The sequence below is a fragment of the Macaca thibetana genome, chromosome 14 (assembly GCF_024542745.1).
Source record: "Macaca thibetana thibetana isolate TM-01 chromosome 14, ASM2454274v1, whole genome shotgun sequence".
Lineage (NCBI taxonomy): Eukaryota > Metazoa > Chordata > Mammalia > Primates > Cercopithecidae > Macaca > Macaca thibetana.
Genome location: NC_065591.1, coordinates 77,907,680 through 77,933,039, shown reverse-complemented (window position 1 = coordinate 77,933,039; position 25,360 = coordinate 77,907,680). Strand labels below are relative to the sequence as shown.

The 25,360-nt window shown below is 40.3% G+C and overlaps 1 protein-coding gene across 15 annotated transcripts in view; it reads left to right on the top strand.

The window, feature by feature from the left end:
* The first annotated feature begins 4,453 nt into the window (after window positions 1-4,453).
* The window catches only part of PICALM (phosphatidylinositol binding clathrin assembly protein), a 113,146-nt gene continuing 92,239 nt past the window's right edge, over window positions 4,454-25,360 (top strand). For 10 of the 15 annotated variants that reach the window (XM_050755839.1, XM_050755840.1, XM_050755838.1 and 7 more), the window contains exon 1: window positions 4,458-4,915. In XM_050755839.1, coding sequence (XP_050611796.1) covers window positions 4,786-4,915 — 130 coding nt within the window. In that variant the 5' untranslated portion in view covers window positions 4,458-4,785. Of the gene's footprint in view, window positions 4,916-25,360 lie in introns of all 15 variants that reach the window. The other 5 variants (XM_050755826.1, XM_050755827.1, XM_050755828.1 and 2 more) reach the window with 4 other exon arrangements.

The following is a 25,360-nucleotide window of genomic DNA, read 5'->3' as shown; positions in this document are numbered from 1 at the left end:
TCATTGATGACGACTTAAGGTTCCTCAGGTGCAGCATACTTTTACCTATTTTCTCCTTTGTTACCACTTACAGACTAAGATCTCTAAGAACAGAGGCTCTGTTTGTCTTGCACATTATTTTATCTTAGCGTCTAGAAAACCCTGGCACATAGTATGCAGGCAAGAACTATCTGTTGAATAAATTTAGTCTATATTGGCAGCTGCTTCAAGTACTGGCTAAAGGGTCTGGGTAGAGTATTGGAAGGAGAATTATTTTTTAAATCTTGCTTCTGCCACTTAGTTATCTGTGGGATTTTGGAAAGTTACTCAATTTCTAAGATTTGGCCTGGTGCGGTGGCTCATGCCTGTAATCCCAGCACTTTGGGAGGCCGAGGTGGGCAGATCATGAGGTGAGGAGATCCAGACCACTCTGGCTGACACGGTGAAACCCCATCTCTACTAAAAGTACAAAAAATTAGCCAGGCGTGGTGGTGGGTGGGTGCCTGTAGTCCCAGCTACTCGGGAGGTTGAGGCAGGAGAATGGTGTGAACCCGGGAGGCGGAGCTTGCAGTGAGCCGAGATTGCGCCACTGCACTCCAGCCTGGGCAACAGAGTGAGATTCTGTCTCAAAAAAATAAAAATAAAAAGTAATTTCTAAGACTTGTCTGTTTTCTTGTATTGGATGGGCACAATACTTGGGCATGATATTTTTTGAAGTTATTGTTATGAGCATTAAATTTTTAAAGTGTAGTGTTTCTAGCACATAGGAGGCATTAAAAAAACTTGTTCCTTCTCCCAACACTCCCTGCCTCTCTACAACATACCTTTCAGTTGGAAGAGCCTAAGAAATATCTAGGAAATATATTATTCAAGTTTTTTCCTTCTGTTTTTGGTCTGCTCCTTTACAATCAAAGCAAAGAGACCTTCAAGTTGAGAACTGACTAGTTCCCAAAGGACTGATAGGTTCACTGTAAATAGTGTTTAACACTTAGAACCTCTATGCCTGACACACAGTTCAATACATATTTTTTGAAAGAGTAAATTAATTAAGAAGGTACTAAATAAGGATGATGCTCTAAACAGATAATTATGGGATGGACATACTTTATTTATTTATTTTTAGAGGCAGTGTCTTGCTCTGTCATCCAGGCTGGAATGCAATGATAGGATCATAATTCACTGCAGGCTTAAACTCCTGGACTCAAGGAATCCTCCTGCTTCAGCCTCCCAAGTAGCTATGACTACAGGCTTATGCCTCCATGCCCAGCAGACATGCTATATGTGTGAAAAAGTGGGCAGATTTTATCAAATGAGAGGTTTGGAGTGATGGTGTGTCTGAATGTGTGATTTCAAAGCGTTCTCATTCATTCATTCAATCACCATCTACTGTGTATCTACCTTGCATCAACCATAACACTAGCATGGATGTATCTCTGCACCCCCATGTTAGTGCAATTAGTCAATCACAATAACAATTAGATAACAGAAGGATATATAAGATATGAGTAACAAAAGGAAACCAGTAACTGCTTATTGGGATGTGAAATAGCATGACATCCAAGTATGTCAAGTAGTGTGATATTGGCTGGAGTGCATTTAAAGGAATCAGAAGAGATGAGGCTTAACAAGTAGCAGGTAGGTAGGGGAATTTAGAGGAATGGGAAGAGACAAGGCTTAACAGGTTTAGGTGGCCATATGAGTTGGCATATGTGGAACTTCAGGTAAGATATTTCTTGAATAGACCGAGGAAACTGACACAGAGAAAACTTAAGTATATAAGATAAAGTAGGTCAGTAATGCCTATTCTTAGCTCTAATTCCCCATCTTCTTCTAAATTGCTCCATATATTTCATTTCACAATTACACATAAACCTCTACAACAGTCACTGATTATTTACATACTTAGAAACTTCTAAAGCGGGGCCAGATCATGAAGAACCATGTATGCCATGTTGAGAGTCCTTAATTTCATCCTTTAGGGTAGCGATGGGGGAGCTAATGGAAGATTTTAAAGCAAAGAAAAGACAATCACATTTTAGTTTCAGAAATATCTGAATTGGAGAGTCAGGGTATAAAAGACACGGAATCAGCTAAGAAGTTACTAAAATAGTCTAGTACAACAGAGATCATAAAGGCTGGAACTAAGGCAACAGAAGTGGTGTTAGAGATGGGATGTGTTTGAGAGTAGGCTAGGCTTGATGAGGGAAATAAAACAGAAGGAGAACTCTGAATCACAGCTTTCTGAGGGGAGCTTCTGGGCATGTGGTGAGGCCATTAACAGATACAGGGAACAGTGTGGATTAAAGATGTAGGATGCTGGGCAAGGGCAAGAGAAGTTCAGTTTTGGCCATGGTGAGTTGGCATCTGTGGAACTTCAGGTAGAGATATTTCCTGAAGAGACCAAGGAAACTGACATAGAGGACACTTAAACATGTAAGACAAAATAGGTCAGTAATGTCTATCCTTAGAACAATTCCCCATCTTCTTCTAAATTTCTCCATAGATTTCAGTTCACAACTACACATAATCTTCTTCAATGATTACTGATTATTTACATAGTTAGAAACTTCTACCATGTATACTTGGAAAAAATAAAATGATATTTCTAACAGCAGCCTGTTAATAGGGTAAACATATCAACAATTTTTGTCATAAAAGTGGTCTGAAAGAACCTCTTTGGTAAAAGTAGCAGTGTAATACTTTCCTGTTATGTACTTAGGAATGACTGACATTTTCCCTAAGGATAAAATATTCACCTGTTGATAGCTAGACCATGTTAGTGTTGACCTCAGTTTGGGGTTTACCAATGCAGAGGCTCAAGCCAACCAGTAACTTATACAGTGGAACCCATAGACCAGTAGCAATGATGGCTGATAACATGTCTTGAAAATTTGGTAATTCCACTGCCCAATGGAGATGGGGCAGCAAACTGGGCACCAAACCACAGATGGATTGCAGTACAGTGAAGGAAGTCATTATAGTTTTGTGAAATTGGAGGCTGGCTTGACAAAGATGAAGCCCGCTGGGATTAAGAACTGTGTGTTCTTGGCAAGAGCATGTTGCTGCAGAATTTCACCAGCCATAGTGGGGAAAAAAGGGGGGTGAGGGGGTGTGGGGAATATGAAATGGGAGACCACAAAATTCCTGATATGATACATAAAATGTTAAATATCTATCAGCTTTGCATCCTTTGAGAGTCACCAGATTGAAGCACAGTATTTTGGATTTGGCTGGCAGATGGTGTACACAGACTTTCTGAGAATGTTAGCATTTCATTTGAAACTAGCAAGATTACATGTGACTATCATGGTAACTTAACACTCAAGAGATTTTTCAACTTATCCCTAACCCTGGGTTAAATGTAGAGGCTCTAATAACATATAAAAGGCTTTGTTATGTATGGTCTGGGTCTCATTCAATAGTATTTCAGGATATAATACTTCTTTTAAAATGTCCACAGGGCAGTGTCAACGTCTTTCCATGGAAATCTGGCTCACCCAATAAGAGAAAAGAGGCCAAGGAAAGAAAGACTAAACCAAGAGAGATGGCAGGCAGTGATGTCTGGACTATTTGAATAGGACTTCTCCATTTACCGCCCCTCTCACTTCCTTCTATGGTCTGGACCTTTAATCACCACAGCAGTCAGCCATGTAGGGTCAAGCTAATCGCTGTTGACATCATCCTACTACTTCCCTTTTCAAATTCCAGTGAAGCTATGTGTTTCCTGTCCTATTCCACACCCTAGAGAATGAATACGGGCCAGCTAGTATCTAAATTTAGAATGGCAGCAACGTGTCGGGTTTTCGGAGTAGAGATAAACAAAACCAGGTGACATTTCCAAGCCTCTCAAGGAAAGGGGGGAAAAAAAACCTTTCTGGGGTAAGTAAATAAGGAGAGCTTCAATAGTTCCACGGTAGAGAGAGGCCTGCTGGCAGGTTCAGAAAATAGGCCGCCTGGAACCTTCTCCTTTAAGCCAGGAGGGCGGCTTTGGGAGGCGTCTCGAAATACATTTCTTGACTCTGCTAGGAAAGCTCGGGGAGCCAGAGGCCTAATACCCCCGACTTCAGGGGAAGCTGTGACGGCAGCTGCACCTCCTTTGTCAGGCTGTTGGTTTCAACCACAGACACGAGGACACACTTGAGTTGGGGGTAAGTGGAGAAGGCTGCCGCCCCGCCCCCAGCACGCCACCCTCGCCATTCCTCTCCCGCCCCGCCCCCCGTCTGTGACCCCGCGGGCCGAGCCTCAGGCGACCTGTTGGCAGGGAGAGTCACGTGACGCGCCGGCTGCGCACTCCCCTCGGGCGGACCTCCTGTTGCGCCTGCCTGGCGAGTTCCATCACGTAACGCGCGGGCGCCGCCCCGCTCTTCCCTCGTTGAGCGAGGGAGGGCGGGCGTCGAAGAGGAAAGGGAAGGGGAAAGGGGCGGGAGAAGGGAGGAGGGGCGGTGTCCGAGTCACGTGACCCGGGGGCAGCCCGGAAAGCTCCGAGGAGGAGCCTGGCGCCGCCATTTTCCTGCAGCTGCCTGTCCCTCTTACCCTGCCCGGCTCCAGCTGACCAGGGAAGGGGTGGGCTGAACTGAGGCGGGGGCAAGGGAGTGCCCGACATCTTGTCCGACTCCGCGGGTGATACAAGCCGGTTCTCTCTGGACTGGGTGGCAGCGCGCGGCCGCGAACCGCGCCCCAGGCCGGCAGGCGGGGAAGGAGCCGGTGGGGGTAGGGGGTGCGGTGGGGGGTGGGGACCCTCCGGCTCTTGGGGGTCCCAGTCCCCGCCGGCTGCTGAGCGGGTGGGGTGGTGGAGGAACTGCAGAGATGTCCGGCCAGAGCCTGACGGACCGAATCACTGCCGCCCAGCACAGTGTCACGGGCTCTGCCGTATCCAAGACAGTATGCAAGGCCACGACCCACGAGATCATGGGGCCCAAGAAAAAGCACCTGGACTGTGAGTGAAACCGACCGCGGCCCCCCTCCCAGGCGCCCGCGCGACCCGCGTCCTTCTCTCCCTCTCTTTTCTTTCCCCCGTCTGCTGCCTCTTCCCTCCCTGCGTCTTCTCTGGCACGGCGGGTCCTGTGCCCGTTGGGCTGTGTTCTTTTGCTTCCATCACACCTGCCTTCACGGCCTCCGCTCCCCATCTCAAAATCTGACAAGCCAGTCCCCTCCCTATTCCTAGGGGACCCTCGCCTCCTGTCCGGTGCGCTACCACACCCCATCATACCCAACCAACTTGCCTCCCCACCTGGCTTCGCACCCCCTACCCGTCTCCACTGCAGCCTTCTGCTCTCCCTTCCCACCCGTCCGGTGCCGCCTTGTCGCCCTCGCCTGAGCGTCTGCCCAGCCCCATTGTTTCTTCATCAGCCTTCTTCGGGTTTCCGCAAACGCCTGGTTCCTTGCACCCAAATCCCTGTTATCCCTCCGGGCTGCCTCCCTTGAAGTGATCCCCCACTTCCTTTGCTCCACTAGCTGCTTCTCCCATCCGTTCCTGGCTTTCTCGTCTACCTTCCCTCCCGCGTTTGGGTTACCTTTCATCGCCTCTTTAGTAGCTTCAGTGTAGTTTTTTTTGACTCATTTTATTTTAAATACCATACCCACTTACCCGACTTTTATTTCGGATTACCTTCTTTGTGAGATTGAAAGTAAAAGGATTCAATTTGGTGTAGGGAAAGCTTTCTGGAAAGTTGGGATTTTTATTTGCCTCTGGTGGAATTTAATCATTGTGTTGTCCATACTTTTGACTGGGGTGAGTTTGTGACTGTCAACTCTGCTCCCCACCTTTTCAAATGGGGAGCTGGAAAAAGGCTTTTTGCTGATACTCTTATCAGTTCCCGGAACTGTTAACTCTGGCGGCTTGAATTCAGAAGCTTGAGTGTTAAGCGTAGACTGTTGGAATTCCAAATGGATTGATAAATTTACTTACAAATAACATACATCCCTTAAAAAACATTGGCAAAATGATGTTTGATGGTGCTTGAGTTTGGATACGTTTTAATTATGCCACTTACCTTTTGAGGAACCAGCTTCTCTTACACGACACAGTATTCGTCCATTCGCTAACGTAGGAGCTGACTCCTCCCAACTTTTTTCTAACCTGGAAGTCACCTGTAATATCCTCCTTTTTCTTTGCGCTCTTTTACCTCAGGGTACAAAGCTCATTGGATCACTCAAGCCAATGGAGCTTAGACCTGAAACTTTTCAGGGAAAAATAGGGAAATAGTCACGATAAATAAGTTCCCTTTTTAAATGACTGAACACATTAGTCTGACTGGCTTTCATCATACATGAAAGTTACTTTGCTTTACTGTTTGAAGCAAGAGTGAGCATGCCCTGAAAGATAATTCACTGTCTGGAAGCCTGTTTTGATTTCTCATTTGGACTTTGGCCGTAAAGTTTGCACTTTAAAAAAAAATGTACGAAATGTAAATTCTTCCAAGTTACTGTGCTCATGAATACTGTTAGAACAAGTTTTTGCTACACAGAAGCCCATTATTCGTTGTGATTGTTCCTCCACTGTGGAAAAAGTTTTAAATAAAAAGCATTAGTGCTTGGTTCTTTCAGATATGCGTTCAAGCTGCTTTTAAACTCTCAGTCCTTGTTTGTCTTAGAGAATGGAGAATATATTTAAATGGTGACACTTATAAACAGAAAACTTTTTAAAATGCATCGTAAAGCCATATGTGATTTTTTGATTATCTGATATGTGTAGTAGACGTTTCTACTATTTAGGCTCTTCAAGTGACTACTTGGTTTGCCCTACCAAATCTTACAGTTTGCCCTGACACTGTGTTAATTCTTCTGTTAGTTGTTTTTTTGTTTTGTTTTGTTTTTGTTTTTGTTTTTGTTTGGTATGGGAGTATGAAGAAACTACTTGTGACTGTGTGAACTATTTTCCTCTTTCCTCATTCAAAATAATAATCTATAAGTCTTTTAAAAGTTTTTTATAAAGGTTTGTGTCTTGTTTCAAATGTACCAGTGGTTCTTTTAACGCATTGCCAAAAAGAGGAGAAAATAGGTAGGGTTGGAAGAGTGCTATTTGCATGTGGTTTCATAAATGTTATTAGCTATTTCTCTTTTTTTAACCTCTACTGCAGATGCTAACTGGGATTAGGTTTGGAGGATAATCTTGCATTTGTCGTTCTTTTTCTCTTCCACTTCTGTTTTTACAAGCTCTCACCTTTTTGGAACTTGAGTATACCTGGTAGTATTTGATTTAAAAATATATGTGTAGATAGTGTACTTCTATTTCTTTTCAATGAGGTTTTAAAATACTGGAATACTATTTTCCCTACATTGTTGTTTAAAATGTCCTGTAATCAGTTCTCACTAATGAAATACCTTTATCTTAGGTAAAGTCTGACCAGTGAGTGGTTTACTAAACAAATACCTTCCTTGCACACACTAACATGCTTTGAGAAAATTTAAGAGTCTTCTACGGACAGTTCATGGTGTTGACATCATGAACTTTAGGCTTTAATACAGAAACCTGTCATTTCAAGTACTTTTTCGTCTTTTAGAAGTTTTTCTTTATAGTGAAAGCTTAGTTTATGTGCACCTTTTAATGCCTCTAGCAACTGATGCTTATTTATATGAATCTAATGAAAATGATTTCATTTTAAAATGGCAGCATTTAACAAAAAATATGCTTAGGCCTGTTGGTTTTCCTATGAGCTCTTAGAGTGTGGAGGTGGTTTCTGTGCAGTTTCTCGCCAAGATCTTTCCATATTAGGAAGTGATTATTAATAATCCATGAATTATAGCTTAATTTATACTACATTATATATTTATTGAAGAAAGATCTTTTTGCTTTGCTTATACCATAGGTGTTAGTGGATAATAACGTTGACTAGCATCCCTAGTGTGAAAGCGTTGTCGAACTTGGAATATGTCGGTAAAAATAAACACGATTTCCATTTAATTTTAGGCTTTTAGTAGCCATAATCAAGGTAGAGGCATAGCAGTCCTTATATTTGAAGGACTTCAGTTTTCCAGGCACTTTCTCATCATCTCATTTAATCCTGTCTCACAGCTGCAGGTGGGGGCAATTCATATAGATAGAAAGTAGCCTCTAATTCTGTTTAGCAGTATAGAATGCTTAAAAGAACCATAATTATTGCAGGATAGAAAAAAAACATTTTTTTCTTTCTTTCTTTCTTTTTTTTTTTTTTTTTGAGACGGAGTCTTGGAGTCTCGCTCTGTCCCCAGGCTCGGGTGCAGTGGTGCAATCTTGACTCACTGCAGCCTCCGCCTCCCAGGTCCATGCAATTCTCCTGCCTCAGCCTCTTGAGTAGCTGGGACTACAGGTGCACGCCACCGCACCCAGCTAATTTTTGTATTTTTAGTAGAGACAGGGTTTCACCATGTTGGCCAGGATGGTCTGGGTCTCTTGACCATGTGATCCTCCCGCCTCTGCCTCCCAAAGGGCTGGGATTACAGATGTGAGCCACCGTGCCTGGCCCACAATTTTTAATTTATAACTTCTTAATATATAAATCATTTTTATCTGATCTTACAATCTTTAGTCTTAACCCACCCTTTTTTTTAATATATAGAGTCTTGCTCTGTCACTGGTATGCAGTGGCAGGATCACAGCTCACTGCAGCCTCATCCTTCTCAGGCTCAAGAGATCCTCCCACCTCAGTCTCCCAAGTAGCTGGGACTACAGGCATGTGCCACTACGCCTGGTTAAAGAAACTTTTTATTTTTGGAGAGATGAGGGTCTCCCTATGTGGCCCAGGCTGGTCTTGAACTCCTGGGCTCAAGTAATCCTCCTGCCTCAGCCTCCCAGAGTGCTGGGATTACGGGTGTGAGCCAGCATGCCTGTCCCTTATCCTATTTTATGATACGAATTCTTAATTTTCTTTATTCTTATTTACTATCCTTGGATGTTTATATTTTGACATATTTCACTGAAATGTAATATTTGTACTAAAGGCTGTAATGTCTCCTTTTTTTTTTTTTTTTTTTTTTTTAATGAGGTGGGTCACACCCTGTTGCCCAGGCTGGAGTGCAGTGGTGCAGTCACATCTCACTGCAGCCTTGACATCCGGGTTCAGACAATCTTCCTGAGTAGCCGGGACCATAGGCACCTGCTACCACGCACAGCTAATTTTTAATTTTTGTATAGACAGGATCTCCTTATGTTGCTCAGACAGGTCTCAAACTCCGGGGCTCAAGGATCCTCTCTACCAGCTGAGCCTCCTAAAGTGCCAGGATTATAGGTGTGAGTCACCATATCCTGTATGTCTCTGTTTTTTAATTCATATTTTTCCCAGTTAATTTACAGGGACATTTCATTTCACCCACTGCCTTATCTTTTCTAAAAATCAAGATCAACTTCTTACTAAGCATCCATTATCAGCATACCTCTATGGTAGATACAGAATGGTTATTTGTATGTTGTGAACTGAATCTAGAAATTGGAAATAAGTTTTTAAAAAGTAAGATTTGAATATTTTGCTTATGTAGAAGGTGGAATTTGTATTTGGTCTAGGGGTTTGTGTAACTACATTAAAAATGTATGTAACATACCAAACTGTACCTGAATTAATTCTCTTTTAAAGCACAAATGGTTTTTAATGTTTCAGTTAATATCATGGGTGCTTAGTTTGTGTATTGTCAAGAAGGATCTGGTAACTAGGATGTGGTTTCTAAGAAGATGCATATAAGGAAGAAATAAAGTAGAAGATCTGTCCCAGGATATCTCTTATTTAAAAGTAAGGTAACTGGGACTTTTTTTTTCAAAAAGATCTGGTTTTAAAAAGACAGTTATTTTGTAATTAATGTCTGGGCTTCCTATTCTTTCCTATAAGAATTAGTCATATGATTTATATTTTCATTATCCTTACTAGTCTTGTAGTAGTTTTGCAATACAGAAAATAGTAATAGAGTTATCAAAGTGGTAGTAGTGAGTAAGATTTGATTATACATGTCAAATGCCTGAGGCATTTTATTTATTTTTATTTTTTCTGTCGCCATGGCAGAACAGAATGCCTGAGGTATATAGTAAAATTCACAAATGGATCCTTTTTCCTCCCAGATATATCTAGTTAAGTTTCTGAATAGTATGTATTTTAAAAGAGAAACTCTAGAGAGAACTTAATAGTCACCTGTTTTTTTTGTAACCACTTATTTGTAATTAGCAAATGAATTCTGAAATACTTTTGTAATTATTGTTCACTGATGGATTTATTTGCTATGTTAAGAAATAATATTAAACTTTGGGCATCTATACCTTTTATGTTTACTAAATATTTTATATATCTGGATAATTTTTAAAGGTGTCTTTGAATTTAAAGTTACTGTGGCAGGTGAGAAGTGAAACACTTCATAAGAAGTGATTGGTGTTTTTCTTTCATATGCTTTGTGAGACATTTATATGAAACATTTACTTTGATGTTTTAAAATACACTGATTGTTTAAAAATAATCTATTTTAATAATCAGAATCGCTTTCATTTAAGTAAATTTATTTGGCCATGATGATCGTTTAGAATAGTTAATGTGAAAGTTCACCGTAGACATAGTTGTTTCTCCTTTGTTTTCTTCAGCTCTAAAATGCTTAATTTCATGATTTCTCACTTAAAATAAAGAAGTAAGAAAAATAAACTTAGAGGCTTCTTGGCAAGAGGTTAGAGCCCTACCAGGAAGTAGTAGTCTTAGACTTTCAAAGTAAAGGCTTAGTATTTGCTCTTCCTGTTCTTTTGGTAGCTAAAGTGGCATTTCCGTTACTTTGTGTTCTGTCTTTTTTTTTTTTTTTTTTTTTTTTTGGGAGACGGAGTCTCGCTCTGTCGCCCAGGCTGGAGTGCAGTGGCCTGATCTCAGCTCACTGCAAGCTCCGCCTCCCGGGTTCACGCCATTCTCCTGCCTCAGCCTCCCGAGTAGCTGGGACCACAGGCGCCCGCCAGCTCGCCCGGCTAGTTTTTTGTATTTTTTAGTAGAGACTGGGTTTCACTGTGTTAGCCAGGATGGTCTCGATCTCCTGACCTTGTGATCCACCCGTCTCGGCCTCCCAAAGTGCTGGGATTACAGGCTTGAGCCACCGCGCCCGGCCCTGTGTTCTGTCTTAGTATGTTCCTAGTTAAACTGCTTTATACGTTTCTCTAGAGAATCAAAATTTTGAACTTGACCTTTTAGAATTTTGTATGTTCACTGTGTATATGGTTCTTTTTATGGAGAATCATTTTGGACAGTTAGATAGTTCTTTAAAAGAGAATCTTGGCAAACCTAAGCCTTTGTATTAAAAATTATGTTCAGAGTTGTGATTTATCAGATTATCAGAAAATTAAGGATTTCTCAAGTTATATTATTATCAAGATATATTATATCCCCCACGAAAGTGGTACATTTGTTAAGATTGATGGACATACATTCACACATCTTTACCCAAAGTCCATAGTTTACATTAGGGTTCAGATTTTTTTTTTTTTTTTTTTTTTTTTTTGAGACGGAGTTTAGCTCTTGTTCCCAGGCTGGAGTGCAGTGGTATGATCTCGGCTCACTGCAACCTTCGCCTCCCAGATTCAAGGGATTCTCCTGGCTCAGCCTCCCAAGTACCTGGGATTACAGGTGCCCGCCACTATGCTCAGCTAAATTTTTATATTTTTGATAGAGATGGAGTTTCACCATGTTGGCCAGGCGGGTCTCGAATTCCTGACCTCAGGTGATCCACCCACCTCGGCCTCCCAAAGTGTTGGGATTACAGGCGTGAGCCACTATGCCAGGCCAAGGTTTACTCTTGGTGTTTGTATGTTTTGTGAGTTTGGACAATTGTATGGGACATATCCACTATTGTAGTGGTACAATGTTTATCTGCCCTGAAATACTCTATGCTCCCCCTAGCCATCCCTCCTATTCCCCAACCGCTGGCAACTGCTATTTTTTATTAACTATCTCTATAGTTTTGCCTTTTCAAGAATGTCGTAGTTGGAATCATACAGTCTATAGCCTTTTCAGGTTTTCTTTTTTCACGTACTAATACTACGATTTCCTCAATGGCTTTTCATGGTTTGACAGCTTTTTTTTTTTTTTTTGGCACTTGACTACTCTATTTATTATCTGGATATACCAGGGTTTTCTTGTCCATTTACTTAGTGAAGGACATCTTAGTTGCTTCCTAGTTTTGGCAATTGTGAATAAAGCTGCTATAAACATCAGACATCTGTGTGTGTGTCTTTTGTGTGGACATAAGTTTTCAGTTCGTTTGGATAAATACCAAGGACCACAGTTGCTGGATCATATGATAAGAGTACCTTTAGTTTTGCAAGAAACCTCCAAACTGTCTTTCAAAGTGATGATACCATTTTATATTCGCACCAGTAATGAATGGGAGTTTCTGTTCACATTCTTACCAGCATTTGATATTGTCACTGTTACAGGTTTTGGCCATTCTAATAGGTGTGTAGTGGTATTGTTTTAATTTGCATTTTCCTGATTATGTGACATCTTTTCATATGCTTAGTTGCCATCTTTATATCTTCTTTAGTGAGGTGTCCGCTAAGGTCTTTGTCCTGCTCTTAAAGTCAGGTTCTTTGTTTTTCTTATTTTTGAGTTTTGAGAGTTGTATATTTTGAATAACAATCCTTTATCAAATGTATCTTTTTTTTTTTTTTTTTTTTTGAGACGGAGTCTCGCTCTGCCACTCAGGCTGAAGTGCAGTGGCCGGATCTCAGCTCACTGCAAGCTCCGCCTCCCGGGTTCTTGCCATTCTCCTGCCTCAGCCTCCCAAGTAGCTGGGACTGCAGGCGCCGCCACCTCGCCCGGCTAGTTTTTTGTATTTTTTAGTAGAGACGGGGTTTCACCGTGTCAGCCAGGATGGTCTCGATCTTCTGACCTCGTGATTCGCCCGTCTCGGCCTCCCAAAGTGCTGGGATTACAGGCTTGAGCCACCGCGCCCGGCCATCTTTTTTTTTTTTTTTTTGAGATAGAGTCTTGCTCTGTCTCCTAGGCTAGAGTGTAGTGGCGCCATCTCGTCTCATTGTAAGCTCTGTCTCCCAGGGGTTCAAGCGATTCTTCTGCCTCAGCTTCCCGAGTAGCTGGGATTACAGATGCCCACCATCATGCCCGGCTAATTTTTGTATTTTTAGTAGAGATGGGGTTTCACCATATTAGCCAGGCTGGTCTTGAACTCCTGACCTCAGGTGATCTGCCTTCTTCAGCCTCCCAAAGTGTTGGGATTACAGGCATGAGCCACCAAGCCTGGCTATCAAATGTATCTTTTGCAAATATTTTCTCCCAGTCTGTGCCTTGTCTTTTTCATTCTCTTGACAGTGCCTTTCACAGAGCAGAAAATTTTAATCTTAATGAAGTCCAGTTTAGCAGTTCTTTCTTTAATGGGTCATGCCTTCATCATTGTGTTTAAAAAGTCATCAACAAATGCAAGGTCATCTAGATTGTCTTCTGTGTCACCATCTGGGAGCTTTATAATTCTGCATTTTACATTTAGGTCTGTGATCCATTTTGAGTTAATTTTTGTGAGTGTAATGTCTGTCTCCAGATTCATTTTTTTTTTTTTTTTAACCTGTGGATGTGGAGTTGTGCAGTACTATTTGTTGAAAAGACTATCTTTGCTGCATTGTATTGCGTTTCTCCTTTGTTGGCAGTGGTTCTTAAAGTGTGATCTGGGGACTTCTGGGGGTTCTCAAGACCGTTTCAGCAAGTTTGTGAGTTAAAAACTATTTTCATGTACTAAGACATTATTTGCCTTTTCTATTTTTATTCTTTCGCCACTGTACAGTGGAGTTTTCCAGAGGCTATGTGATGTGTGATATTGCAACAGTTTGAATGTAGTAGCAGATAATGAGAATTCAACTATTTCCTATTAAGCCACAAAATAGAGTTTTGCAAAAATGTGAAACAATGCCATTCTTCTAAATTGTGGGGTGCTTTTTTGAAAATACTGTTATTTTTCACATGAGTTAGTGTTAATACATTTCTCAGTTTCAGTTTCTAACAGTAAATATTGATAGAGAACCCCTGTATAAAAGCTCTTGGGTCCTCAATTTTAAAGTGTAAAGGTTCTGAGACTACAAAAATTGCACTTTTAGGGTTGAGTGTGTGTTACAGGAGACAAAAGAGTACTCAAAGAGGAACTAGATTTAAGGGATCCTTTGAATTCTCAGGAGTGATTTTGGATTTGATTTTGTAGGTAACAGTGCCCCAACTTTTGGAAGATTTCAAGCAAGAGATGTGATATCATAATCCCTATGTCCACTTTATGTCCATAAGTAGATTGGAAGGAGTGTTCAGTATGACTTGGGAACTGCTGGGGCAAAAAAGTCTAACACTAATATTTAAAATTTTTTTCCCAAAGACCTTAAAAATTAGTTATTAATTGGAACTCTTGATTATTTGTCCCCTCTCTCTCTCTTTTTTTTTTTTTTGTTAATGTCAAAACTATCTTTTTTTGTGAAAGCCAGGCAGGTTAGGTATCAATTGTGCCAAAAGTTCTTGACTACCAAACCATTAGCCTTTGGACTTATGATTCCTTGGACTAAAGACAGGGTCTTGCTCTGTCACCCAAACTGGAGTGTAGGGTCATGATTATGGCTTACTGTAACTCTGAACTCTTGGGCCGAAGGGATTCTCTTGCCTCAGCCTCCTGAGTAGATAGGACTACAGTTGTGTGCCACCATGCCCTGCTAAAGAGAAAGGGGTCTCTTGCCTAGGCGGGTCTCGAACTTCTGACCTTGGCCTCCCCAAGTACTGCGATTATAAGTGTGAACCACTATGCTTGGCCTCTTTTAAACTTACTTTACCTTGCTCCCATTAATATTCACATTTAAAGTAACCACTTTCATAAAAACATCACTGAATAACTCCCCTGGTCCTGTCAGTCCAATATTATTCTCACATTTATAAAGTTTCAAATATTGTTAAACTGTAGTTGCTATCTTGCTTTTATATATTTTGGGTTTATGCACATTTCCTCTGTAGAACAGGAACTGTTTTCTGTATTGTTGTTTATCTCTTCTTCAAGTACCTAGTCAGCAACCCCATGGGTGCTCAGTAAATATCAAATGATTATACTTAACCTCCCTTAATAGCTCAGACTATTCCATGAACAATTTATGGACATAAAAATCTATACCAGTAGACATTTAAGGATATTTTTTACGGTGACTATGGAAATTACCTGGTTACAAATTTGTATATAAAGTCAGTAACATTGATTAAAAACATAAGAAATTACTGTGTTTCATGGAACTCATGAGGCATTAAGAAGTTTAGTTTTCTTTAGATGCAAGGTAGTGTCTTCCAAAAACATTGTTACTTCAAAATTTTTGTAGCTGCTCCATTTGAACGCTATATTAAAATGCACATTTTTGAGGACATATTCTTGAAATTAGGAATGTAATTTTTAAGAATTTAACAGAGGACCAGAAATAGATCTGAAGAGTTTATCAGAGCTGCTTCCTTGCACAACTCCAGAAGGTGCATATCACATCTTTTTGTGCAAAAGGTGCCTCCTAAAGTATAACTGTACAGTAGACTCATTTTTGATACAAGAAGGGATAAAGCACACTCAACAGATGATATCAAAATATAAAAGAAAAGAAGTGTCTGTTTTAGAAGGAAGCTGTATGAGATATGAGGCAAAGGTTAGGGAGGTGGTAGCAATGGTGGTAAAAATAGGATCACTTAATCTAGATTACTTAATCAGTAAGTTGATTCCAGGGGCCAGTGGGAATTGCTGAAAGTTTCATCTGAATACATGAAATTTTTAGCAGTGGTTAGGGGAATGGTGCTGGTATTTATAGCCATAAAGTTATTACTTGAAAGCATCCTAGGGACCCAAGTCTTAATCAAGGGGCAGTTTTTCCAAGTAGTGGTTGAGGAAGTTGGGCATGCTTTCCAAAGCTTATTTCCTTACTAAAGATTGCAGATATACTCTGCAAGTGACTTCACAAAATATACCCAATTGTCATATTTTAATGTACATGTTTCTTCTGATTATAGGTCCCACGTGACTATAAGCTCTGAGATCAAGGGTCATCTTTGGGGTTGTGTGTGTGTGCACTTAAAATTTTATGTGCTGGTAATAGTTATCTTGTGGATGTTTAAGAAATAGGAATGCGTGCCATATTTTAAATACATCTTATATGCAAAAATTTTAATGTAATCTAAGTATGCTGCAAAAAGTAAATAGCGGGTGGTATTCACACTGCATAGGATTGGCAAGTCTTTTTGATATACTTCAAACAATTGTTGCAGAAATCCGACTCATGCACTGTATTGAATAATTTGAAACATTAGCATTTAACTAATGCAAAGCTAAAATAAAGAGGAGATTTTGAGGAGAGGTGATAAATATATGCAGTTGTCCTTCAGTATCTGTAGGGGATTGATTCCAGGACCTCCCACAGATAAGAAAATCTAAGGGTGCTCAAATCCCTGATGTAAAATGGCATTGTTTGCATATAACCTATGCACATTATCTGAATACTTTAAATCATCTCTAGGTTGCTTATAATACCTAATACAATATAAGTGCTACGTGAATAGTTGTTATACTGTATTGTTTAGGAAATAATGACAAGGAAAAAAGTCTGCGCATGTTCAATAGAGATGCTTTTTTTGGTATATTTTCAATTCGTGATTGAATCCATGATAATGGAACCCATTGATGTGGAGGGTTAGCTGTGTGTACATATACACACACACACACACACCCCACACACACATAATTTTTTATTTTTATTTATTTATTTATTTATTTTTGAGACAGATTCTTACTTTGTTGCCCAGGCTGGAGTGCAATGGCGCGATCTCGGCTCCTGCAGCCTCCGCCTCCTGGGTTCAAGTGATTCTCCTGTCTCAGCCTCCCAAGTAGCTGGGATTACAGGTGCGAGCCACCAGGCCCAGCTAATTTTTGTATTTTTAGTAGAGACAGAGTTTCACCATGTTGGTCAGGCTGGTCTTGAACTCCTGACCTCATGATCCGCCCACCTCAGCCTCCTAAAGTGCTGGGATTACAGGCGTGAGCCACCACTCCTGGCCTCACACACATAATTTTCTTTTTAGCAATTTTTTATTTTTATTTTTTTCCCTTTTAGAGTACACATTTTTTTTTGCAATTTTAAAATTGAGACATAATCTACATAACATAAAATTCAGTTTTAAAGTAGAGAATTCAGTGTTATTTAGTATGTTCACAGTGTTGTGTGCAACCATCCCCATTATGTAATGAACATTTTCCATCACCCAAGAAAGAGATCCTGTATCTGTTAACAGTCACTCCTAAGCTGTCCTCTGCCCCCGTGCAACCATTAATCCACTTTGTGTCTACAAATTTTTCTGTTCTGCACATTTCATATTAATGGAATCATACAATATGTTGCCTTTTCTTCCTGGCTTCTTTCAGTTATAATGTTTTAAAGGTTTATCCTTGTAGCACGTATCAGTACTTTATTCATTTTTATAGGTGAATAATACTCCCTTGTATAGATATCCACATTTCATTTATATTTTCATTAGTTGGTGGACACTTGGGTTGTTTAGCCATTTGGGCTATGAAGAATGATACTGCTATGAACATTCATATACAAGTTTTCATGTGAACGTATTTTCAGTTCCCTTAGGTATATATCTAGGAGTAAAATTGCTGGTTTATATGGTGATTCTGTTTAACTTTTTGAGGAACTACCAAACTTTTCCACAGCAGTGACACCGTTTTACATTCCCATTAGCAATGTATGAAGGTTCCTATTTCTCCCCTATTTTCTTGCCAAACTTGTGATTTTCAGGATTTTTGTTTTTTGATTTTTAAAAAATAGTCATCCTAGTGGGTGTGAAGTGTTATGTCATTGTGACTTTGGTTTCCATTTCCCTAATGGTTAATGCTGTTTAGCGTTTCTTTATGTGGTTATTGACTATTTGTATATTTTTGGGAAAATATCTATTCAAGATATTTTGCCTGTTTTAAAATTTGGTCTTTATGTATTCTGGATACCGGAAGAGTACTTAACATACTTCACATACTAGATCTTTATATGATTTGTAATTTTTTCCCCGTTCTGTGGCTTGGCTTGTCACTTTCTTGATAAAATATCTTTTAATACACAAAAGTTTTAAATTTTCAAGTCTAATTTTTCAGGATTTTTTTTTTTTTTCCCCCCCAGACAGAGTCTTATTCTGTCACCCAGGCTAGAGTGCCGTGATACAATCTTGGCTCACTGCAATTTCGCCTCCGGAGTTCAAGTATCTTCCTGCCTTAGCCTCCCGAGTAGATGGGACTACAGGCGTATGCTACTGTGCTGGCCAAGTTTTTGTATTTTTAGTAGAGACGGGGTTTTACCATGTTGGGCAGGCTGGTCTTGAACTCCTGACCTCAAGCGATCCACCCACCTCAGCCTCCCAAAATGCTGGGATTACAGATGTGAGCCATCACACTGTCACCCAGCCTCTGATTTTTTTGATTGTGCTTTTGATTTATCTAAGAAATCGTTGACTGATTCAAGGTTGTGCACATTTACACCTGTTTCCTTCTAAGAGTTTTAGGAAGAAATTTTAGCTCTTAGATTTAAGATTAATCAATTTTGAGTTGACTTTTTGTATATGGTATGAAGAAACATGTTTATATTAAGGAAAACCAAAGATTTGAGTTTTTAATCTTTTGAAGTTGACATGGAATACAACTCTGCTTCCTCTGTGTAATGTTGAAATGGAATTGTGCAGGAGAAAAATGTTACTTGATGGCAATCTCCAGGATTACTGGGCATAGTTTGGTGATGGATAACTGGAATTATTTGGGTCAGACATTCTTTCAGCTGGATGAACCACTTAATCTGATCCAGTGTATATATTTTACATTTTCAGAATAGTCTTAGATATATGAAGAAGGTAACAAATAGTTGCATGACTGTGAATAAGTTGTTTTGTCCACAAAGAATAGTGTCATTGTATGTTTCCATAGTATCTTTTTATTTTTTGAGATGGAGATTTGCTCTTGTTGCACAGGCTGGAGTGTAATGGCACGATTTAGGCTCACTGCAACCTCTGCCTCCTGGGTTCAAGCAATTCTCCTGCCTTAGCCTCCCAAGTAGCTGGGATTACAGACGTGTGCCACCACACATGGCTAATTTCGTATTTTAGTAGAGACGGGGTCTCACCATGTTGGCCAGGCTGGTCTCAAACTCCTGACTGACCTCAGGTGATCCACCCATCTCAGCCTCCCACAGTCCTGAGATTACAGGCATGAGCCACCACATCCAGCCAGCAAGCAATTGTTTAAAGGTAGATTTTTGCCAACATAAAAATAAAATCATATTTTTTTTGGAGTGCTAAGGAAAAATGGTGACAGTCCAGAAAATATTATAAAGATGAGTGGGCCGGGCACAGTGGCTCACGCCTATAATCCCAGCACTTTGGGAGGCCAAGGTGGGTGGATAACCTGAGGTCAGGAGTTCGAGACCAGCCTGACCAACATGGAGAAACCCCCGCAGCCCGAGCAACAAGTATGGAACTCCGTCTCAAAAAAAAAAAAAAAAAAAAAAAAAAAGAGAAACACTTGATTCTTACCTTAAAAAGAGCCTGAGATCTAATAGTGCAAAATGTGCAAACTAATAATTGATTGTAGTACATTGAGGTAAATGCATAATAACTTTTTACATAAAGATCAAATAGGAAAGAGTAACTTTGAAGCAGGTTAGTAAAGACTTCACAGAGGAGGTAACAGGAACTTTAAGGATAAATGGTGATTTGCAGATGATAAGCAGTGACATGGGACAAAAAAGCACTTTATGGTGTGTTTGTGGGAAACTGGATAGTTTTGTGTGGTAGAATGCAAAGTGTTAATGGGAGTAAGGGGAAATGAGACTGGAGAGGGAACCCTTACAGGAGCAGGAGTTGTCTTGATAGACTCTGGGCTCCTCAGTGCCATCCTCCATCTTCATTTTAGAGCCCTCCTTTCTCCCATTTATTAGCTGCTTCCCTAGCTTTAGATACCAGTGCTGTGAAACTAGCAATGTATTTTTTCCTTTTCACACATAGTTTGTAGTGGGGTTGTTGAGAAGAATAGGAAAGAAGGAATGCATGATTCTGCTGGCACATGTGCAGGGGGCTCAGTATACCTTACCATCCAAAATTGGACCTCTGAATGTTATTATACATAATGTTTGGGTCTGCAAATAACTAAAATCAGGCATACTGTGAACTCATGGTTTTTGTGGACTTGTCTGGGAATTGAGCTTTTATTGAGTTCTAAATTTATGAGTGAACTTAAACACAAACTATCTTATTGGGTGATAGTATGAATACATAAGATTTGTTAAATCAGTTTAAAGTCAGTAAGAATCTTGGTGGCCTGTTTGATTTAATTAGTGACTTATATGTATCTGAAAATGATATATTGTCACTTGTGCATTTTTAAAGCTGGATCTCTACCAAACAAGGCTTTGTTAGTTTTGGCTGGGTACCGTGGCTCATGCCTGTAATTCCAGCACTTTGGGAGGCCAAGGTAGGCAGATTGCTTGAGTCCAGGAGTTTGAGACCAGCTTGGGTGACATAGTGAAATCCCATCTCTACTGAAAATATAAAAATTATTTGGGCATGGTGGCACACGCCTATAGTCCCAGCTACTTGTAAGGCTGAAGTGGGAGGATCACTTGAGTCCAGGAGGCAGAGGTTGCAGTGAGCTGAGGTCATGCCACTGCACTCCAGCCTTGGTGACAGCGAGACCCTGTCTCAAAAAAAAGACTTTGTTAGTCTTATAGAAATTAATATGCTCTTTAGCATTACATATTGAGTCTTGTTAAAATAAAACTTTAGACAAATTAAATTTGGCAGTTAATTTGAGCAAAGAAACAATTATGAATTGAGCAGCACCCTGAAGGAGTAAAGGTTTGGAAAGTTCCACCCAGCAATGTGGATAGTCAGGATTTATAGACAGAAAAAGAAGTGACATCTTGACATAGCCTGATTCATTACAGGTCTGCATTTGGGTCCACGTTTGCCTTATTTGGACACGTCTGAGCAGCTTGCAGCTTGTGATTGGCAGAAAACTTAGCTGCTCAGAACAAGAATATACTCAAGTTAGGTTGCAGTTTTACCATACTGAGGTGCAGTTCACTGCTAATGGAAGCAGCTTTAGGCCAAATTTAATTAACAGTGTCACTATTCAGGTCGTGTTGAGATTATTGTGAAATCAAAGTGCAGAAACACTAATCTGTCCTCAGTCTGGTAGGGAAGATGACATATGTAGATAGCTGTATTGCCAGACAGTGTGAGATAAGTACAGATCAAATGACGTTAAAAATCAGAGGAGTGAGATACTGCTTTTGATAAGGGAAGAGAACTGGACCTTAAATGATAAGTTATTAGGAACACTAGGCATTTCAGGTGGAGGAAAGAGCATGAGCAAACATTTGTAGACAGGAAGCTGAAATTGCGTTTGAGGAACAAAGAAATTTGTAAATGGGGTGCTTTTGGACTGTGAGAGGGACAGGTTGGGTGCAATGAGAAGTATAGTTGGAACAATTGAGGCTAGATTGTGAAGGGAGTATGACTTTTAATTATATGACCTTTAGATACAGCTTTTTGGCTACTGTAGGTCAAGTTGGACCATAGTTAGAGCCAATTTTTCAAAATTACACTTTATCTGTAGTTTCTGCTGCCAGTGTGAAAACAGGAAAGGCAAGGAGTTTTGCTGATCTGGAAGCTGAGGATGAGATTTTGCTGCCTCAAGCTTTTTGTATTAACTTTATCATAGACTGAATGAATGGTGGCAATTACTGAGGTTTGGGGGATTTCCGAGTCTCTAGATTGCACAGGAATCATTGAAGAAGTCTTCTCAACTGAAATAATGTAAACCTAACTTTGATCTGAAAGTAGAAATTTTATAAAAGAAAGGAAACCTTTCAGTCTTCAGGGATTCACAAAATCTGATAAAAATTGGTGTATTAGTCCATTCTCATGCTGCTATGAAGAAACACCCAAGACTGGGTAATTTATAAAGAAAAGAGGTTTAATTGACTCACAGTTCTGCATGGCCAGGGAGGCCTCAGGAAACTTAAAATTATGGCAGAAAGGGAAGCAAACATGTCCTTTTTCACATGATGGCCGGAGAGAGAAGTGCCCCTTGTAAAACCATCAGACCTCATGGGAACTCACTCACTATCTTGAGAACAGCATGGGAGAAACTGCCATGCTGTTTCAATTATCTCCACCTGGTCCCGTACCACGTGGGGGTTATTACAGTTCAAGGTGAGATTTGGGTGGGGACACAGAACCAAACCGTATCAGTTGGTTTAGTTAGGACATAACATACAAAATGGGGAGAATAGCTAACATTTAAGGAGACCTTTTTATGTCTTGGGCAATTGACATGCATTATTAACACAATATTTATACAAACTTATTCATCAGATAGTCCTATTGGCTCTATTTTCCAGATACTTAAACTAAAACACTACTAGTAAGAAGACACAGAGAATAAATCCAACATTTAGATGGCTCTGAAGAACCTTGACTAGAGGTCACGCAATCTGAAGGGGAGCCTCTTAGCTCACAGAAAACTTATATGGAATGAGATATAGATAGGAGAGAGCTTTTCTTTGAGAAATATAATTTATGTAAATATGTAAGATTACATTTTGAGATGTCAACTTTCTTTTTTTTTTTTTTTTTTTTTGAGACGGAGTCTTGCTCTGTCACCCAGGCTGGAGTGCAGTGGCCAGATCTCGGCTCACTGCAAGCTCCGCCTCCCGGGTTCACGCCATTCTCCTGCCTCAGCCTCCCGAGTAGCTGGGACTACAGGCACCCGCCACCTCGCCCGGCTAGTTTTTTTTTTTTTTTTTTTTTTTTTTTTTTTTTTTTTTAAATTTTTAGTAGAGACGGGGTTTCACCGTGTTAGCCAGGATGGTCTTGATCTCCTGACCTCGTGATCCGCCCGTCTCGGCCTCCCAAAGTGCTGGGATTACAGGCTTGAGCCACCGCGCCCGGCCTTTTGAGATGTCAACTTTCTATACTTCTTTTTTTTTTCTTTTTGAGATGGGAGTCTCTGTTGCCCAGGCTAGAGTGCAGTGTTGCGACGTCAGCTCACTGCAACCTCTGCCTCCCGGGTTCAAGTGATTCTCCTGCTTCAGCCTCCCAAGTAGCTGGGACTGCGAGTGCATGCTACCATGCCTGGCTAATTTTTTTATTTTTAGTAGAGATGGGGTTTCACCATGTTGGCCAGACTGGTCTGGAACTCCTGACTTCAAGTGATCGCCCACCTCCGTCTCCCAAAGTGCTGGGATTACAGGAGTGAGCCACCACTTTTATCTTAAGATAAATTTTCCATATGCTTCAAGAGGAATAAGCTCTAACTGGAATGTAGGGTACTGACTCTAGCTCCATATGACCTCACAAAAATCCGTTATGAAAATAGTTTATTTTCTAAATTGCCTTCTTTCTCTGTTATTCTGTGATGCTACAATTGTGTTCCTTTAGCTTTTTTTGTTATAGGCTTGGTCCTTTGGAAACGAATACCAGAGACAGTTTCTCTCTGAGCTTTTGCTTCATTCTCCATTAGAGTATTCCGTCCCATCTACTAGTATATCATTATTTGAAAAACAGTTTGAATTTGCATACCTTATCATTGGTAGGAATAGGTGGCATTGTCTTATGTGATTTTTGTTTTAGGAGGAAATGGGCAACAAAAGTGTGAATTTTCAGCTGGGTGCGGTGGTGCATCCTTGTAGTCCCAGCTACTCAGGTGGCTGAGGTGGCAGTATTTCTTGAGGCCAGTAGTTCGAAGCCACCTTGTACAACATAGCAAGACCACTATCACATGAAAATAATAATAATAATGATAAAACTAATGTTTTTCCAGTGTGTATCTTGGATGTTAAAAAAAAGGGAGTTTCTACCTTTATTAAAAATTGTCTTGTATGTGTTGAGTATTGTTCACATTAGGGGGATCAGTTGAGGGTGTATAAGGAGCATCACTGATCCATCACCATTTCTTTATGTTCTACCACAGTGACATAATTTTAAAATTATTAAGTGATGGATTGATGAGTAATTGCTTCACCTTATTTTTGTCTCTTAATTTTAATTCTTTAGAAACACAGAAATATAAACATTATTATTGTTGCCAGGATCCTTAATTTAATTTGCATGATGGAAGGACTATGTTTCTTAAATTATATGAATGCTGGGTATATGTATTGTAGAATGGGGAATTGCATGTATCTGTTTAATATTAGAACTCTGTAATAGGTCAAGGCTGTATCAGTTTTTGTGGCTATAATTGCTTACATGTTTTTGGCTTACAGCCTTTTGTGCACCAGTGACAACCATTAAGAGCCAAAAAAGTTTGCTTTTACTTGTAGTACATGTACATCTAGTTTTGAGTTATTTGTCAAAAAAGGGTGAACTTTGTTTTTGCCTTTTTTTTTCTTTTTTTTGGCCATTTGTGACTTGAAATTAAGCAACTTACTGATACAGTTCTTTTTTTTTTTTTTTTTTTTTTGAGACAGAGTCTTGCTCTGTCGCCCAGGCTGGAGTGCAGTGGCACAATCTCTGCTCACTGCAACCTCCGCCTCCCGGGTTCAAGCAATTATCCTGCCTCAGCCTCCTGAGTAGCTGGGGTTATAGGTTCTCACCACTACGCCTGAATAATTTTTGTATTTTGTTTTTAGTAGAGATGGGGTTTTGCCATGTTGGTCTTGAACTCCTGACCTCAGGTGATCCAATCACCTCGACCTCCCAGAGTGCTGGGATTACAGGCGTGAGCCACCTCACCTGGCCTGTTGTAGTTTAGAATAATCTTTAGTTGTGTCCGATATGTAGTTTTACCTATCAAACTAGTTTTAATGGTTGGTACTTTTTTATTTTTAACTTCTCTAAGTTCATCTGTCTTCAGATTGGATCTTTGGAAAGGGAGGGGCAGAATTTTGGAAGGTAGCATTTCTCTTAGATGAGTAGAAAAGAGGCCAGGCGCGGTGCCTTACGCCTGTAACCCCTGCACTTTGGGAGGCCAAGGCGGGTGGATCACCTGAGGTCAGGAGTTCGAGACCAGCCTGGCCAACATGATGAAACCCTGAGATCGCACCACTGCACTCCAGCCTGGGCGACAGAGTGAGACTGTGTCTCAGACAAAAAAAAGAAAAGAAAAGAAAATGAATTTCACTAATTAACAGTTACTGGCTTTATTTCAGGTGAGCTGTCGTGGGGGAATTTGTCTGGCTTTGAGATACAAGGTCAGTTTGAAGATTTATTGATACGTACAAAATGGAGTGGGTTGCTCTGCAATAAATTTGTGTATTAAAACTGAATATCCAAGAGAAAATAAGTTAACAGGATAGTTGCATTTGATCTTTTGGTATGGAACTGGAGTAAAGTTCTGATGATTTGTTCTTTTTTTAAATTTTTTTATTTTTTGAGACAGGCTTGCTTTGTCACCCAGGCTGCAGTGC